The sequence below is a fragment of the Thunnus albacares genome, chromosome 22 (genome assembly GCF_914725855.1).
Source record: "Thunnus albacares chromosome 22, fThuAlb1.1, whole genome shotgun sequence".
Lineage (NCBI taxonomy): Eukaryota > Metazoa > Chordata > Actinopteri > Scombriformes > Scombridae > Thunnus > Thunnus albacares.
The window spans coordinates 5,006,031-5,020,410 of NC_058127.1; the positions used below are offsets into that span (position 1 = coordinate 5,006,031).

General features: G+C 36.8%; 2 protein-coding genes and 1 long non-coding RNA gene across 7 annotated transcripts in view; 1 reads left to right on the forward strand and 2 right to left on the reverse strand.

The window, feature by feature from the left end:
* Positions 1-2,724: 2,724 nt before the first annotated feature.
* On the reverse strand, positions 2,725-6,622 carry LOC122974134 (zinc finger protein 239-like). Of its 2 annotated transcripts, none has more exons than XM_044342052.1 (3): positions 6,433-6,622; positions 4,102-5,034; positions 2,725-3,765 (listed from the first exon to the last, which is right to left on the reverse strand). In XM_044342052.1, exons 1-3 carry the CDS (start codon positions 6,520-6,522, stop codon positions 3,325-3,327), a joined length of 1,464 nt encoding a protein of 487 aa, XP_044197987.1. In that variant the 5' UTR covers positions 6,523-6,622; the 3' UTR covers positions 2,725-3,324. The 2 variants fall into 2 exon arrangements, with proteins under 2 accessions (XP_044197987.1, XP_044197988.1); XM_044342053.1 differs by lacking the exon at positions 2,725-3,765 and adding an exon at positions 3,813-3,918 and having other exon boundaries at positions 4,082-5,034.
* A 27-nt stretch (positions 6,623-6,649) lies between these two features.
* LOC122974304 lies at positions 6,650-8,873 on the forward strand. Of its 2 annotated transcripts, none has more exons than XR_006400305.1 (3): positions 6,650-6,815; positions 7,814-7,980; positions 8,074-8,873. It is a non-coding gene; the product is annotated as an uncharacterized LOC122974304 (long non-coding RNA). The 2 variants fall into 2 exon arrangements; XR_006400304.1 differs by having other exon boundaries at positions 7,814-7,895.
* Positions 8,874-11,597: 2,724 nt separating this feature from the next.
* Positions 11,598-14,380, reverse strand: part of LOC122974121 (zinc finger protein 239-like) — a 45,909-nt gene continuing 43,126 nt past the window's right edge. For 2 of the 3 annotated variants that reach the window (XM_044342031.1, XM_044342030.1), the window contains exons 2-3: positions 12,867-13,201; positions 11,598-12,732 (exon numbers count right to left, since the gene is read on the reverse strand). In XM_044342031.1, the coding sequence (XP_044197966.1) occupies positions 12,198-12,732; positions 12,867-13,201 (870 nt within the window). In that variant the 3' untranslated portion in view covers positions 11,598-12,197. Of the gene's footprint in view, positions 12,816-12,865; positions 13,202-14,380 lie in introns of all 3 variants that reach the window. The other variant, XM_044342033.1, reaches the window with a different exon arrangement.

The window sequence follows — 14,380 nt, forward strand, 5'->3', positions numbered from 1 at the left end:
GTAATAATGAAAAAGAAAGTAATGACCTGTCTGCTTAATGGAAAGGCAAACTCATGATGGAAGGATGAAAGATAAACTAATTTTTTGTTGTTTCCTAAAAGTTTGGGAAAAGTTTTTTTTTGTTCTAACAGCGGAGGATGCTCTTTATTATGCATCATCACAAAACGTTAAGACACATTCAGATGAATTTCATTGGTATCAGTTTATTTTCAAATGCATTCATCTTAATCTTCCTTGTTGCTTAAAACAATTCCTTGTTTCGCTCTAATCAGATCCTCTTTATGAATCTCTTTGTCTCCTTGGGAGTTGGTAACAATTTATGTTTCAGGCTCTTTCTGATTGGAATAATTTACCTGTATTTGTTTGTTGTCATTAAGTGGTTGATTTAAATATGATTGTTCTCTTAACACAAATAGCATGTTTTCAAAATCTAATTGCCATTAAATTGAATTCAATTGTCTGTAAAACCACCAAAAACAAATCCTGAATCCACCTTAAACTCATTTAAACTAGTTTCAAGCTTTCTTTGAGTTACTTTAAATGCTGTTACTTTTCCCCCATTGACGATGTTACGCTACTCACACTTTCAGCAATTCCATGACTTGGATCAACATGAAACTCAAGTTGAAAAATGAAAACGCTTCCAGAGTAGAAATAATCTACAACTAAGCACTGAGCTTAAAAATTGGTCACATGGGCCGCTAATGGCAAAGACACTGATTCTAAAGTTACAGCTGGCAGACCTCAGTTTGTAGAGAAACTCAGGATAGAACAACACTGTTATTAAAGGCATGAAGAGACGGGTGGACACCACTGATCTGCCTCTAAAATATGTTCAACACGATGTTGAGTGACTGCATCGGTGGGATTTTAAGGACCTACCATGAGCAAAATTTTTCCCACATTATTCACACCAGTACGGCTTCTCTCCAGAGTGAATGCGTTGGTGCCTTTTTAGAGTACTGTCTGTAGTGAAAGTTCTCCCACATTTCCCCCATTCCCCACATAAATTAATACTAGACTGCAGGTTTGGGACAAATGAATAATAAAGAATAATGAAGTAAAAGAAGTTTCTTAATAAAATAAAAAAACTAATCTCTCAGAATACACCCTGTAAAACATATATTGTAAAGAGATTTGAAGTTTAACAGGATGTAATGTGTGTTTTTTGTAATTCCTGCCCTAAAACACTTTGAATTTTGGAAACTTCTTGTGGACTAAAAAAAAGTGAATTTAAAGGACTTACCTTCTACTCTACTGACACCAGAAATAATGAAATGGTTTAATGTCAGTCCTTTCATTTTACTGGGAAAATGTTTTATTCATTGAAATAAATGTTCAGCAAACAAACCACTATTTATTTCAAAAATGAACTAAAAACATCAGAAACCTATTGGGTAAAAAAGTCAAAAGAACAATTCATACCTTAAGATTTAATTGTATTGCTTGTCTTTTCTATTAATTTATGAATGTTTATGTACACTTACATTAGAATGAAAGTACAGAAGTATTTGTTGCAAAGTGTACTTAAAATGTCAAAAGTACTCATGGATTTTCTAATATTTATTATATATTATTGGAATATTAGTACTGAGTCATTGCAGCATTTTACTATGGTGAATGCAGAGCTAATTTTAAAGATTTATACTGTTGCATAGTCTCAATGAGTGTTTTACATTTAAAATGTTAATCTGAAAAGTGGCTAAAGCTGTGAAAGAAATGCAGTGGAGTAAAAATACAGTAACACAATACAACACATAGAATTTGTTACAAAATTTAAAGAACTAATAGTAAAAAGGAACTCATCCTAGAGAATGGCTCTACTCAGGGTTTTATTTTATATCTTTTATGGTTTATTGTTTTACAACATTGAATTAAAGGATATTCGATGTGGATTTTTTTTTTACTGTGATCAACAGAAAAAGATCATTTAAGGACACAGTGAAAACAGATCTCTACAAAGTGATCTAAATTCATTACAAATGTAAAATACATGTAGTGGAGTAGAAAATACAACATTTCCCTCTGAAATATGGTGCAGAAGTCACAAAAATTGGAAATACTCAAGTACCTTTAAATTGTAGTTAAATGCAGTACCTGAGTACATGCGCTTATTTACATTTGAACATTGAAGCTGAACAATGAGGAGATGTGGACGACCCAGACTGTAATGATCTAAACCTGTTTACCATCTCTGCTGCTGACTGAACAAAGATCAGAAAGATCAGGGACATTAAAGTCCAAGTGTGCTTCAAACAAAGTACTTGTCAGGTCGTCACACAGAGTCTGAAAACTCCTCTAACATTTCACACCTTTCTGACCTCACAGTCGTTGAATCCAACAATTCAACTATTTCTGGAACCTTTGAAGCTTTTCTGTGTCACATGACAGTAAACTGAATTATTTGGGGATTTTGGACTGTTGATCAGACAAAACAAGACATTTGAAGACGACACCTTAAACTGCAAGAAATAAACATTTTTCAGTATTTTCATATTTTCTTACATTCTATGAACAACTAGTTGCCTCAAAACCTATATTACTGATAGTGAACTATGCTGATATTGCTAAACGTCAGATTTAACAAGCTGTGCAGATCTCCGCAGATTTGTATCAGGATGTTTCTTTTTTATGCACCACCACAAAATGTTGGACATTTTCAGATGAATTTCATTGGCATCAGCTTATTTTCAAATGTATTTATTTGAACTTTCCTCATTGCTTAAAACAATTCTATGTTTCGCTGTGATCAGATCCTCTTTATGATTCTCTTCGTCTCCTAGGAAGTTGTTGAAAAAGCGCTAATGTTTCAGGCTCTTTCTGATTGGAATAATTTAACTGTAAATATTGTTCGCTGTCATTAAGTGGTTGATTTAAAAATATTTTGTTCTCTTGAAACAAATTGCACATTTTCAAAATCTAATTACTATTAAACTGAACTCAATCGTCTGAACAACCACCTGAACGAAATCCTGAATCCACCTTAAACTCATTTAAACTAATTTCAAGCTTTCTTTAAGTTACTTTAAATGCTGTTACTTTTCCCCCATTAACAATGTTACGCTACTCACACTTTCAGCAATTCTATGACTTGGATCAACATGAAACTCAAGTTGAAAAATGAAAAAACTCCCAGAGTAGAAGTGAGCTATGACCAATCACTGTGCTTAAACTTTGGTCACATGGGCAGCTAATGGCAAAGATGCTGATTCTTAAGTTAAAGTTGGCATCTCTCAGTTTGTAGAGAAACTCAGGATAGAACAACACCGTTATTAAAGGCATGAAGAGACGGGTGGACACCACTGATCTGCCTCTAAAACATGTTCAACACGATGCTGAGTGACTGCATCTGTGTTTTTTTAAGGAACTACCATGAGTGAAAATTTTCCCACATTGCCCACACCAGTATGGCTTCTCTCCAGTGTGAATGCGTTGGTGGCTTTTTAGAGTGCTGTCTTGAGAGAAAGTTTTCCCACATTGTTCACACCAGTATGGCTTCTCTCCAGTGTGAATGCGTTGGTGCCTTTTTAGAGTACCGTCTTGAGAGAAAGTTTTCCCACATTGTTCACACCAGTAAGGCTTCTCTCCAGTGTGAATGCGTTGGTGGATTTTTAGAGTACTGTCTGTAGTGAAAGTTCTCCCGCATTGTTCACACCAGTATGGCTGCTCTCCAGTGTGAATGCGTTGGTGCCTTTTTAGAGTGCTTTCGTGAGAGAAAGTTTTCCCACATTGCCCACACCAGTACGGCTTCTCTCCAGTGTGAATGTGTCGATGCATATTTAGATGAGTGACTGTATTGAAAGTTTTCCCACATTGTTCACACCAGTATGGCTTCTCTCCAGTGTGAATGCGTTGGTGCCTTTTTAGATTACCGTCTTGAGAGAAAGTTTTCCCACATTGTTCACACCAGTAAGGCTTCTCTCCAGTGTGAATGCGTTGGTGGATTTTTCGATGATTTTTTCCAGTGAAAGCTTTCCCACATTGCTCACAGCTGTATGGATTCTCTCCAGTGTGAATGCGTTGGTGCCTTTTTAGATTACTTTTTCTGGTGAAAGCTTTCCCACATTGCTCACAGTTGTACGGCTTCTCTCCAGTGTGAATGCGTTGGTGGCTTTTTAGAGTGCTGTCTTGAGAGAAAGTTTTCCCACATTGTTCACACCAGTATGGCTCCTCTCCAGTGTGAATGCGTTGGTGCCTTTTTAGAGTACCGTCTTGAGAGAAAGTTTTCCCACATTGTTCACACCAGTAAGGCTTCTCTCCAGTGTGAATGCGTTGGTGGATTTTTAGAGTACTGTCTGTAGTGAAAGTTCTCCCGCATTGTTCACACCAGTATGGCTGCTCTCCAGTGTGAATGCGTTGGTGCCTTTTTAGAGTGCTTTCGTGAGAGAAAGTTTTCCCACATTGCCCACACCAGTACGGCTTCTCTCCAGTATGAATGTGTCGATGGATATTTAGATGAGTGACTGTATTGAAAGTTTTCCCACATTGTTCACACCAGTATGGCTTCTCTCCAGTGTGAATGCGTTGGTGCCTTTTTAGATTACCGTCTTGAGAGAAAGTTTTCCCACATTGTTCACACCAGTAAGGCTTCTCTCCAGTGTGAATGCGTTGGTGGATTTTTAGATGATTTTTTCCAGTGAAAGCTTTCCCACATTGCTCACAGCTGTATGGATTCTCTCCAGTGTGAATGCGTTGGTGCCTTTTTAGATTACTTTTTCTGGTGAAAGCTTTCCCACATTGCTCACAGTTGTACGGCTTCTCTCCAGTGTGAATGTGTCGATGGATATTTAGATGAGTGACTGTATTGAAAGTTTTCCCACATTGCTCACAGTTGTACAGTTTCTCTCTAGTGTGAATACGTTGGTGGACTTTTAGATGAATGACTGTATTGAAAGCTATACCACACTGGTCACAGCTTGGACGTTTCTGTCCTGTATGGACTCTCTGATGAATCTTTAAATATTTCGATGTCGTGAAGGCTTTGTCACAGTGCTGACAGCAGTGATGTTTGAGTCTCTGTCTTCCTGTTTGTTTCTATGACAACAGACAAACACACAGAGAAAGAGAGAGAGATGACATGGTGGAGCGAGTGATCTAAAACCATAAATAGAGTTGCATTATGGTAAATGTAGGACCCAGAGACAATCTGTGACACTTCACTTCTTCTTTCCCGTTTGTTTCATTGACAGCTGTACAGACTGGTGGAGCAGGTGGTGAATTGATGAATGATGAAAGCAGCTGAATGTAGCAGGCAACTATTGTTTGTTTGATTTTGTCATTTGAAGTATGAATTGAATTTATTATTTGAAATTTTGCACTTGGCAGTTTATCTTTGCAATCATTTTTATATTTGTATTAAGTATTCATTTTAACCTTTGTCTTAGTAGAGAGAGACAGTTCAGAGTAGTAAATGTTTACATTTGATTCAGTATGATTTTTTTTCCTTGAGACCTTAAGTGTCTATTGCAGTCAAATGGAAAGAGTAACTAAAAACAGCAATTTAGAATCAGATCTATGTATGTATTGAACTGAGAACTGATTATGATTCAAAAATCGGTTGTGAATCAAATCGTGACCCCGATAATTGGAACCAAATTGAAATGTGAAATTTCCTGAATGGTGCACCTCTAATAACTATATCCCGCCTACTGTGAGGTGTAACTGACGGCAGTGACATTAATGCAGAAGACAAAACTGTACACAGAATAATCTTTTCACTTGTAACTCACCTGTACACTGTAATGCTGTTGCAACTACCATCCTGACGACTGTGAAAACTGACAAATGATCTGATGCCCTTCTTTAAACAGAAACTTGTAAGGCCGGTATACTAAAAGCAAAACCTGTGCTCCCTGTGTTCAGATCCATCTGTATGGGACCGATGATGTACTTTTATTTAAGTAGGGTTTTTCATGCAGGAGTTTTACTTGTAATTGAGTATTTTTACATTGCTGTATTGGTACTTTTACTTAGGTAAAGGATCTCTATCCTTCTTCCAACATTGCAGATACGTTTGAAACATGGACTATCTACCACGTGTTAGCAACGCTGAAGGCACATTGAAGCTCAGTATCTGTCATTTACGAGAAATCCTGTTAAGAAACATTTAAAATGTCTTATTACAGTTTGTCTTTTGTTGTGCGCGCTGTCTGATTTTACTACGATGTACTGCGCGTGCGCAACGCGGGGGAACGTAAAAGTCCTCAAACCTAGAACATTATTTTCTAACTTTGTTCATATTACTCGCAACAAGGTGAAACCAGAAAACACCGAGACCTTTTGTAGTTTTTACGCCCGACAAACTCCGTGAACACAAAGCCCGGAAGTGTTTTAGTTTTCTATTTTTTTCTTTCAAACAACAGAATGAGACACATGGACCCTCGTGACTCGTTCTCGTGTCTTTGGTCTCATCATGAAGTCATGAACACTGACCTGTTTATCGGTGGTAGCACAGGGTGATCCTGATTCTTCCCTTTTAACAGGGTTGTTGGTAAGGTGCTCTGGGTTCTGGTTCTCCTCCATTCTGCTCTTGTGGTGGCCCTGGACGTAGAAATTCAGCAGGACTGTCTCTGACTGAGGGGCTGCTTCTCTGTCCAGTCAAAAATATCACCTCCGTGTTCTCGCGATACCACAGCGTCTCGCGGTCACTTGGAGCTCGTGTGAGATGAACTGAACCTTCGCTAAGCCCCGCCCTGCATAGTTACCGTTACTAAGGTGGCGGATTTTTAAAAAAATCAAAATGGCTTCTTGATTTCCTTCAGATAAATTATACTGGACTGCAGCGTTGGGACAAATGAATAATAAACAATAATGAGGTAAAAGAAGTTTCTTATAAACTAATTTCTCAGAATACACCCTGTAAAAACATATGTTGCACAAAGATTTGAAGTTTAACAGCATGTAATGTGTGCTTTTTGTAATTGCTGACTTGGAAAAACTTGAATTTTGAAAACTTCCTGTGGACTAAAAAAACTTTTACTGTGAATTTAAAGAACTTAAAAGGACTTACCTTCTACTCTACTGACACTAGAAACAACAACATATTTAATATTTTACTCATAAAAGTAAATGTTCAGCAAATAAAACAACTATTTATTTATTTAAATAATGAACTAAAAACATCAGAAACTTATTGAAAAACAGTCAAAAGAACAATTCATACCTTAAAATGTTATTTGTATTGCTTGTCTTTTCTGTTAATGTATGAATGCTTATGTACACATACATTAGAATAAAAGTACAGAAATATCTGTTGCAAAATGTACTAAACATATCAAAAGTAAAAGTACTCATTATACAAAATGGTTTTCTAATATTTATTTTTCAGTAATAGATCCAATACTCCAAAACTTGAATATTAGTACTGATTCATTGCAGCATTTAGATATAGTGAATGCAGAGCTAATTTTAAAGATTTATACTGTTCCATAGTCTCAATTAATGTTTTACATTTAAAATATTGACCTGAAAAGCAGCTACAGCTGTGACATAAATTTAGTGGAGTAAAAATACAATAACACAATACAATAAAAAGTGTTTGTTACAAAATTGAAAGCTTTAAAAGTAAAAGTACTCATTCTTGAGAATGGCTCCACTCAGTGTTTCACTATATATCTTTTATAGTATTGCCTTCTTGCCTTCTCTTTCAGCTCATTCAGAGCCATCCCAAAATGTCCCGTGGAATTGATATTCAAGCCTAAATATGTCAAATGTTTTGTATGCTCAATTTGTATATTTCCTAATGTGAATTTATTTTTCAGGGAATTGGTTTGTTTTTCAAAGGTCAATATTTTGGTCTTCTCCATTTTTACAGTTAGTGCCCATGCTTGACTGAACTTGTGGAGGATGTCCAGGCTCTGCTGTAAGGCCTCTTTGGAGGGAGACAAGAGAACCAGGTCATCAGCAAACATCAGACATTTGACCTCTGTGTCCTGCAGAGTCACACCAGGAGCTGTGGATGTTTGCAGTTGTTCTGCAAATGTATTTATATATATGTTGAAGAAGGTTGGGCTCAAATTGCAGCCCTGTTTCACCCCATGATACTATTTGATGGCTCTTTTGTTTCCATTGTAGGATAAAGTCCCTGCATGTTTTGAAGGCAGACAGCACAAGCCTCAAACAACAGATGAGCTCTTTCTTCAACGCCCCAGGAATGCTGGCCAATAAAGTGAGAGTCCCAAACTCCTCACTGACCAGACCATCTAAACAACCTCCTGTAAACAGAAAGGATCAGATAAGGAACCCCCATCTCCTGGATGGTCACCAAACCAGGCCACTGACCCAAACCATCTTTGATCCTTCAAGCTACAAGAGCCAGCAAGATAGGAAGACCAATTCAAACCACGGTGTGAATTGATAGTACCATTTGGATAAAAGAACCCCACCATTAGTTATCATAACTCACCTCTAAGAGCCAGTCTCACATAGAGATGAACTGGCACCAACTTTAATCCCACTTGGATTTTGATTTTGAGGACTTGAGTGACCAAGCCAAGAACTGATCACTGGGCAAACCAGCATAAGGCACAAGACATGCTGCACAGTATGCCATGCCCCAGTGACATACAGACACTCACAGACATTTACCTGAACACACACACACACACACACCCTCAAATGGCATGGACCCCTGCCGTTTGCAGTCAGACCAAAGAGGATTAAAATACAGTTTGTATGGAATCCCAGTCTGACCTCTGACATCATTGGCACCAAAGACATCACAGCCTCCTTCAGCTCTGTCCAACCTCTTGTTTAGATTAAATTAATTAAAATGAAACCATAACCTCCTTGTTGTTAGTGATTTCATGATGCGTTTGACTTCTTCAGTCTGAAGTGGCTCCGTGTTTAAACTTCCAATTAACATAATTAAAATAGTAATAATGAAAAAGAAAGTAATGACCTGTCTGCTTAATGGAAAGGCAAACTCATGATGGAAGGATGAAAGATAAACTAATTTTTTGTTGTTTCCTAAAAGTTTGGGAAAAGTTTTTTTTTGTTCTAACAGCGGAGGATGCTCTTTATTATGCATCATCACAAAACGTTAAGACACATTCAGATGAATTTCATTGGTATCAGTTTATTTTCAAATGCATTCATCTTAATCTTCCTTGTTGCTTAAAACAATTCCTTGTTTCGCTCTAATCAGATCCTCTTTATGAATCTCTTTGTCTCCTTGGGAGTTGGTAACAATTTATGTTTCAGGCTCTTTCTGATTGGAATAATTTACCTGTATTTGTTTGTTGTCATTAAGTGGTTGATTTAAATATGATTGTTCTCTTAACACAAATAGCATGTTTTCAAAATCTAATTGCCATTAAATTGAATTCAATTGTCTGTAAAACCACCAAAAACAAATCCTGAATCCACCTTAAACTCATTTAAACTAGTTTCAAGCTTTCTTTGAGTTACTTTAAATGCTGTTACTTTTCCCCCATTGACGATGTTACGCTACTCACACTTTCAGCAATTCCATGACTTGGATCAACATGAAACTCAAGTTGAAAAATGAAAACGCTTCCAGAGTAGAAATAATCTACAACTAAGCACTGAGCTTAAAAATTGGTCACATGGGCCGCTAATGGCAAAGACACTGATTCTAAAGTTACAGCTGGCAGACCTCAGTTTGTAGAGAAACTCAGGATAGAACAACACTGTTATTAAAGGCATGAAGAGACGGGTGGACACCACTGATCTGCCTCTAAAATATGTTCAACACGATGTTGAGTGACTGCATCGGTGGGATTTTAAGGACCTACCATGAGCAAAATTTTTCCCACATTATTCACACCAGTACGGCTTCTCTCCAGAGTGAATGCGTTGGTGCCTTTTTAGAGTACTGTCTGTAGTGAAAGTTCTCCCACATTTCCCCCATTCCCCACATAAATTAATACTAGACTGCAGGTTTGGGACAAATGAATAATAAAGAATAATGAAGTAAAAGAAGTTTCTTAATAAAATAAAAAAACTAATCTCTCAGAATACACCCTGTAAAACATATATTGTAAAGAGATTTGAAGTTTAACAGGATGTAATGTGTGTTTTTTGTAATTCCTGCCCTAAAACACTTTGAATTTTGGAAACTTCTTGTGGACTAAAAAAAAGTGAATTTAAAGGACTTACCTTCTACTCTACTGACACCAGAAATAATGAAATGGTTTAATGTCAGTCCTTTCATTTTACTGGGAAAATGTTTTATTCATTGAAATAAATGTTCAGCAAACAAACCACTATTTATTTCAAAAATGAACTAAAAACATCAGAAACCTATTGGGTAAAAAAGTCAAAAGAACAATTCATACCTTAAGATTTAATTGTATTGCTTGTCTTTTCTATTAATTTATGAATGTTTATGTACACTTACATTAGAATGAAAGTACAGAAGTATTTGTTGCAAAGTGTACTTAAAATGTCAAAAGTACTCATGGATTTTCTAATATTTATTATATATTATTGGAATATTAGTACTGAGTCATTGCAGCATTTTACTATGGTGAATGCAGAGCTAATTTTAAAGATTTATACTGTTGCATAGTCTCAATGAGTGTTTTACATTTAAAATGTTAATCTGAAAAGTGGCTAAAGCTGTGAAAGAAATGCAGTGGAGTAAAAATACAGTAACACAATACAACACATAGAATTTGTTACAAAATTTAAAGAACTAATAGTAAAAAGGAACTCATCCTAGAGAATGGCTCTACTCAGGGTTTTATTTTATATCTTTTATGGTTTATTGTTTTACAACACTGAATTAAAGGATATTCGATGTGGATTTTTTTTTTACTGTGATCAACAGAAAAAGATCATTTAAGGACACAGTGAAAACAGATCTCTACAAAGTGATCTAAATTCATTACAAATGTAAAATACATGTAGTGGAGTAGAAAATACAACATTTCCCTCTGAAATATGGTGCAGAAGTCACAAAAATTGGAAATACTCAAGTACCTTTAAATTGTAGTTAAATGCAGTACCTGAGTACATGCGCTTATTTACATTTGAACATTGAAGCTGAACAATGAGGAGATGTGGACGACCCAGACTGTAATGATCTAAACCTGTTTACCATCTCTGCTGCTGACTGAACAAAGATCAGAAAGATCAGGGACATTAAAGTCCAAGTGTGCTTCGAACAAAGTACTTGTCAGGTCGTCACACAGAGTCTGAAAACTCCTCTAACATTTCACACCTTTCTGACCTCACAGTCGTTGAATCCAACAATTCAACTATTTCTGGAACCTTTGAAGCTTTTCTGTGTCACATGACAGTAAACTGAATTATTTGGGGATTTTGGACTGTTGATCAGACAAAACAAGACATTTGAAGACAACACCTTAAACTGCAAGAAATAAACATTTTTCAGTATTTTCATATTTTCTTACATTCTATGAACAACTAGTTGCCTCAAAACCTATATTACTGATAGTGAACTATGCTGATATTGCTAAACGTCAGATTTAACAAGCTGTGCAGATCTCCGCAGATTTGTATCAGGATGTTTCTTTTTTATGCACCACCACAAAATGTTGGACATTTTCAGATGAATTTCATTGGCATCAGCTTATTTTCAAATGTATTTATTTGAACTTTCCTCATTGCTTAAAACAATTCTATGTTTCGCTGTGATCAGATCCTCTTTATGATTCTCTTCGTCTCCTAGGAAGTTGTTGAAAAAGCGCTAATGTTTCAGGCTCTTTCTGATTGGAATAATTTAACTGTAAATATTGTTCGCTGTCATTAAGTGGTTGATTTAAAAATATTTTGTTCTCTTGAAACAAATTGCACATTTTCAAAATCTAATTACTATTAAACTGAACTCAATCGTCTGAACAACCACCTGAACGAAATCCTGAATCCACCTTAAACTCATTTAAACTAATTTGAAGCTTTCTTTAAGTTACTTTAAATGCTGTTACTTTTCCCCCATTAACAATGTTTCGCTACTCACACTTTCAGCAATTCTATGACTTGGATCAACATGAAACTCAAATTGAAAAATGAAAAAACTCCCAGAGTAGAAGTGAGCTATGACCAATCACTGTGCTTAAACTTTGGTCACATGGGCAGCTAATGGCAAAGATGCTGATTCTTAAGTTAAAGTTGGCATCTCTCAGTTTGTAGAGAAACTCAGGATAGAACAACACCGTTATTAAAGGCATGAAGAGACGGGTGGACACCACTGATCTGCCTCTAAAACATGTTCAACACGATGCTGAGTGACTGCATCTGTGTTTTTTTAAGGAACTACCATGAGTGAAAATTTTCCCACATTGCCCACACCAGTATGGCTTCTCTCCAGTGTGAATGCGTTGGTGGCTTTTTAGAGTGCTGTCTTGAGAGAAAGTTTTCCCACATTGTTCACACCAGTATGGCTTCTCTCCAGTGTGAATGCGTTGGTGCCTTTTTAGAGTACCGTCTTGAGAGAAAGTTTTCCCACATTGTTCACACCAGTAAGGCTTCTCTCCAGTGTGAATGCGTTGGTGGATTTTTAGAGTACTGTCTGTAGTGAAAGTTCTCCCGCATTGTTCACACCAGTATGGCTGCTCTCCAGTGTGAATGCGTTGGTGCCTTTTTAGAGTGCTTTCGTGAGAGAAAGTTTTCCCACATTGCCCACACCAGTACGGCTTCTCTCCAGTGTGAATGTGTCGATGCATATTTAGATGAGTGACTGTATTGAAAGTTTTCCCACATTGTTCACACCAGTATGGCTTCTCTCCAGTGTGAATGCGTTGGTGCCTTTTTAGATTACCGTCTTGAGAGAAAGTTTTCCCACATTGTTCACACCAGTAAGGCTTCTCTCCAGTGTGAATGCGTTGGTGGATTTTTCGATGATTTTTTCCAGTGAAAGCTTTCCCACATTGCGTTGGTGCCTTTTTAGATGACTTTTTCTAGTGAAAGCTTTCCCACATTGCTCACAGTTGTACGGCTTCTCTCCAGTGTGAATGTGTCGATGGATATTTAGATGAATGACTGTATTGAAAGTTTTCCCACATTGCTCACAGTTGTACGGTTTCTCTCCAGTGTGAATACGTTGGTGGACTTTTAGATGAATGACTGTATTGAAAGCTTTCCCACACTGGTCACAGCTTGGACGTTTCTCTCCTGTATGAACTCTCTGATGAATCTTTAAATATTTCGATGTCGTGAAGGCTTTGTCACAGTGCTGACAGCAGTGATGTTTGAGTCTCTGTCTTCCTGTTTGTTTCTATGACAACAGAGAAAGAGAGAGAGAGAGAGATGACATGGTGGTGCGAGTGATCTAAAACCATAAATAGAGTTGCATTATGGTAAATGTAGAGACAATCTGTGACACTTCACTTCTTCTTTCCCCTTTGTTTCATTGACAGCTGTACAGACTGGTGGAGCAGGTGGCGAATTGATGAATGATGAAAGCAGCTAAATGTAGCAGGCAACTATTGTTTGTTTGATTTTGTCATTTGAAGTATGGATTGAATTTATTATTTGACGTTTTGCACTTGGCAGTTTATCTTTGCAATCATTTTTATATTTGTATTAAGTATTCATTTTAACCTTTGTCTTAGTAGAGAGAGACAGTTCAGAGTAGTAAATGTTTACATTTGATTCAGTATGATTTTTAGAATTCTAGAATCAGATCTATGTATGTATTGAATTGAGAACTGATTATGATTCAAAAATCGTTTTGAATCACAAATCGGTTGTGAATCAAATCGTGACCCCGATAATTGGCATCAAATTGAAATGTGAAATTTCCTGAATGGTGCACCTCTAATAACTATATCCAGCCTACTGTGAGGTGTAACTGACGGCAGTGACATTAATGCAGAAGACAAAACTGTACGCAGAATAATCTTTTCACTTGTAACTCACCTGTACACTGTAATACTGTTGCAACTACCATCCTGATGACTGTGAAAACTGACAAATGATCTGATGTCCTTCTTTAAACAGAAATGTGTAAGGCCGGTATACTAAAAGCAAAACCTGTGCTCCCTGTGTTCAGATCCATCTGTATGGGACCGATAATGTACTTTTATTTAAGTAGGGTTTTTCATGCAGGAGTTTTACTTGTAATTGAGTATTTTTACATTGCTGTATTGGTACTTTTACTTAGGTACAGGATCTCTATCCTTCTTCCAACACTGCAGATATATTTGAAACATGGACTATCTACCACGTGTTAGCAGCGCTGAAGGCACAGTGAAGCTCAGTATCTGTCATTAACGAGAAATCCTGTTCAGAAACATTTAAAATGTCTTATTACAATTTGTCTTTTGTTGTGCGCGCTCCTGCGAAAGGCGGGATTTTACTACGATGTACTGCGCGTGCGCAACGCGGGGGAACGTAAAAGTCCTCAAACCTAGAACATTATTTTCTAACTTTGTTCATATTACTCGCAACAAGG